The sequence below is a fragment of the Tupaia chinensis genome, unplaced genomic scaffold, assembly GCF_000334495.1.
Source record: "Tupaia chinensis unplaced genomic scaffold, TupChi_1.0 Scaffold149666_1, whole genome shotgun sequence".
Taxonomy (NCBI): Eukaryota; Metazoa; Chordata; class Mammalia; order Scandentia; family Tupaiidae; genus Tupaia; species Tupaia belangeri.
Genome location: NW_006209511.1, coordinates 1,441,891 through 1,445,573, shown reverse-complemented (window position 1 = coordinate 1,445,573; position 3,683 = coordinate 1,441,891). Strand labels below are relative to the sequence as shown.

The 3,683-nt window shown below is 39.6% G+C and overlaps 1 protein-coding gene across 1 annotated transcript in view; it reads left to right on the top strand.

Moving 5' to 3' along the window:
• The window catches only part of ITPRID1 (ITPR interacting domain containing 1), a 135,869-nt gene that overhangs the window by 131,362 nt on the left and 824 nt on the right, over nucleotides 1–3,683 (top strand). The window contains exons 11-12 of the mRNA XM_027769468.1: nucleotides 2,219–2,346; nucleotides 3,106–3,217. Of these exons, the coding sequence (XP_027625269.1) occupies nucleotides 2,219–2,346; nucleotides 3,106–3,217 (240 nt within the window). The remainder of the gene's footprint in view (nucleotides 1–2,218; nucleotides 2,347–3,105; nucleotides 3,218–3,683) is intronic.

Here is a 3,683-nt window from a genome sequence, read left to right as displayed (position 1 = left end):
TTTTTTTTTTTTTTTTTTTTTAGTATTTCTAAATGTCCATAAGATGGCAGCATCTCAGAATCTTCCACATCACTTCCTTCTGAACAAATACTTCATCAGTTATTCCCAAATCCAAGCCCTCCCCCCATTTATGCCTTTCAATCACAAAGATCACCCCAAAATAACTAGATGGACATAAAATTCCATGTTTATTATGGAATTCAGCCTACTTGAGCACTATATTTCTATGGGCTTGGCATTACTGCCCCTAAAACGCTGAAATGAATTTTAACCAGTTAATCTGTCTTAGTTACTCACAGGAACCTACTAGAATAACTTAAATAGCTAATTTCTAAGGAACAAATAATTTCCCCATGTGTCTGCTATGCTGTCTTCCTTGCTGTGACTCAGATTTTAGAAGAAAAAGAATAAAACAAGAGACCTAGGTTTGGAATCTGACTGCCATTTTTTGACTATGGAGAAGTTAACTGACCATTCTGTGTCCAAATACTTATCTAAAAAATAAGCACTTCATGGTCTCCAAGATCTTTTTTAGTCTTTAGATCCAGAATGTAGTCATCTTTCAAATATTTTTGCCAACATCAATAACACCTCAAAGATTCCCCTAACTGGTTCACACTGATGCAAAAGCTGTTAGAGAATATTACTAAGCAAAATATGTTTCCAGTATCAGAATTAGCTGATAGAATAAAAGCTGAACTCTCAAAGATGGAAAATTTTCAACATAATAATAGTATTACTAGGAAATTTTTTCTATTATAATTTTGGTAAAAATAACTATCATTTAATAAACACAAATGTCACTTAAGGTCACATAGGTAGTGATTCAAGCATTCTGGGTCATGAATCTATTCAAGGCATGATCCAACCTAGGCTACAAAACAGGGGAGTCAGCTTTCATCACAGTGCTCAAAAAGTGGACTGGACTTAAAAAAAATAATAGATGCCTTAGTCTAAGCAGTGAAAACAGATTTTATTCAGTAACTGCTGACACTAGGGAAAAGAGCTGAGTTCTAATCTGACATGTGCAGAGGTGATTTGGGCATTTTAAAGAGAGAATGAGGGAGAGGGGAGAGCAAAGGCTCAGTAGTCAGAGAAATGAAAAATTATAGAGACAGTATAGACATCACTGGGCCAGCTGGATTTGTGAGCTGGCAGTTATTGAAGTTAGGACTGTGCCCTTCCACAGAGACTAGGAGACAGAAGCTCTTGCCATTCAGATGACTGCATTTCAAAGGAATATTTCTCAGGTCCTTGAGGAAGATACTTCTGAGTTATAAGAGATACATATTCGTGGTTGTAAGCCACCTTTAGTAAATGCTCTAAGAAAGGGAGATGAAGAGGCCTACTTTCAGATGTTGGCTAGAACAAACGGTAAATTTTTCTGGCAGCATTGGGCTTTCTCAGGTAGGCATTTTAAAGGGGAATTGAAGTTGGAGCTGGTCCTAGGGACACAGTCTTAAGCTATTTAAAGCTATGCTAGAATTTTGTCAAGTCTCCTACTTAGCACATGGAGCTGTTCTGTGCAGAGAGTTTTGAGGTTTTCAGGGGCTATAAGAATGTTCAAATTAGAATGCCAAGGTGAAAGCACAAGGCAGACTCAAAGCAAAAACAATGTGGAACAGAGTGGAGAGTGTAATCAGAGTTCAGTTCTAGATCCCAACCGCTAGAGAGGATTGGATACCTGTTTTGCCTAACTCTGAATGGACTTGTTAGCTTGGTGAAGCTGATTCTGCAGATTTTATCCTGCAAAGATTGTAGCTAAGCAAGGCTAAGACTGATAAAAGGATATTCTAAGCAGATTTTCTTTAATCAAACACAGTATCTCATCAAATGTGTTCGATGTTATTGATTCTCAGAATAAGACAGTACTCAGCACTAATCACCTTTTTGGAGCACAAGCCCTCATCCTCATTCTGGCCCTTCCCCCTCCTGTCTTCTGTTATGTCCTTACACTATTACAACACCTAGTCCTACAGAATCCTTTCTAGGCTCCAGGACATTAATGATCATCAACCAAGAGCCCCCAACAACCACTGCTCTCCTGTCACAGCCAAGTATTGCCTCTAGTTGCTTTGAGAATGCAAAAGTTGGACTTTCCCTAATCTTTTCCCTATACATTAGCAATAGGACTTTGCAAACAGAAGAACCCAAGTGCAGAAGTTGGTTCCACCATGATGAGCTCTCCAGTGAATCAGTTGTTTCTAATTGTTCTCAGTGTACAGTCCATGACATGGAAGCCATGAAGACGGTATGCCAGAGTTTCCGGGAGCACTTAGAGGAAACTGAGCAGCACCTTGAGGAACAGCAGGCATTCTTTTCCAGGGATATGTCAGAGGAGGAAAGGTAATTATCTAAGGGAGCCATAAAACTAAGTACCAGCTCACACACCTGGAGCAAAGAAAGGTAATCAGGGCAGGACAGATGAGCACCCTGGAGCAGGGCTAATGAGAAATCTGCCAGCTTTTGCTTTGCTTTCATGGTCTCATTCTTGCTGTCTCAGTGGGTGTCTGTGAGAACCATTTGCTAGGTAGGAACACTTATTATTTAGAGCCAGGGCTATTTGGAAAGGTCAGAAGGGTAGTCAACTGGAATGATGTGTATTGCCAGCAGGATATCTTTAATCAATGTAAATGGGGTTCACGCAAATGCGAGTTATGGGGATTACTAGAGTTTTGAAAATCTGCATTACTTTCACATAGATTAAAAATATATCCCAAAAGCAGATTGGTCATTTGTTGCTAGAGCTAAGGAATAGACATGAGTTTAACTATAAAGGGTCAGAGAGTATTTTTCTTGGGGAGGTGGCAGTACTTTAAAACTGGAGGTACTAGCAGTTACACTACTCAGTAAGTTTATTAAAAATAATTAAATTGTACTCTTAAAACAGAATAATTTAAGGATTAATAACTATACCAGTATAAAATTGTTTTAAAAAGAAGATACCCTGCCATAGTAATATTTCTATGTCTACAACAACGCAAATAAAGAAGGTGACAGTCTCTTTAAAATATGCAAAGGCAGAACCTACATTAGGAAAGGACAATGGAAGACTACACCTGAGGCAATTGTTAAATTTGATTGTTTTCTATTATTTTCATACAGAGAGGAGGCCAAACAACTGCAAACTTTACGTGGGGCCCTGAGACAGCAGGTGGCAGAGCTGGAATTCCAGTTAGGAGACCGGGCACGGCAAATCAGAGAAGGAATTCTACTGGTATGTATGGTGTGAGCAGGTATGGAGATTGACTGTATCCAACCTGCCACAGGAGGCTGCAAGACAATGCATTACATGAGAAACTTGATTATGCAATCATGTCATACTCTAGGGTTTGTTTTCACACCTGCACTTTAAGTATAAAAACCAAGTACCTTGGTTTGCTCAAGATCACACAGCTGGCTAATGGTGATCCTAGACTAGAACTGAAGTTCACCTAACTCCTTTGACAGTCTTTCCATCTGCCTCAAATTTAAGAGAGAAATACTATTAGCTGATTTTCCTAATTTTCCAAGAATCACAGGAATGGTGAAACTTACCTTCAAAAGTCAGTATGTGCTGGGAACCAGCAGTTAGTGTAATGGCTATATCGCTGGACTCCCACGTAGTCAACCACGGTTCGTGTCCCGGACCCGGTGTCTTAAAACTCACGCTGGGCGCGTGTGCGTGCGTGCCCAAGATCCCA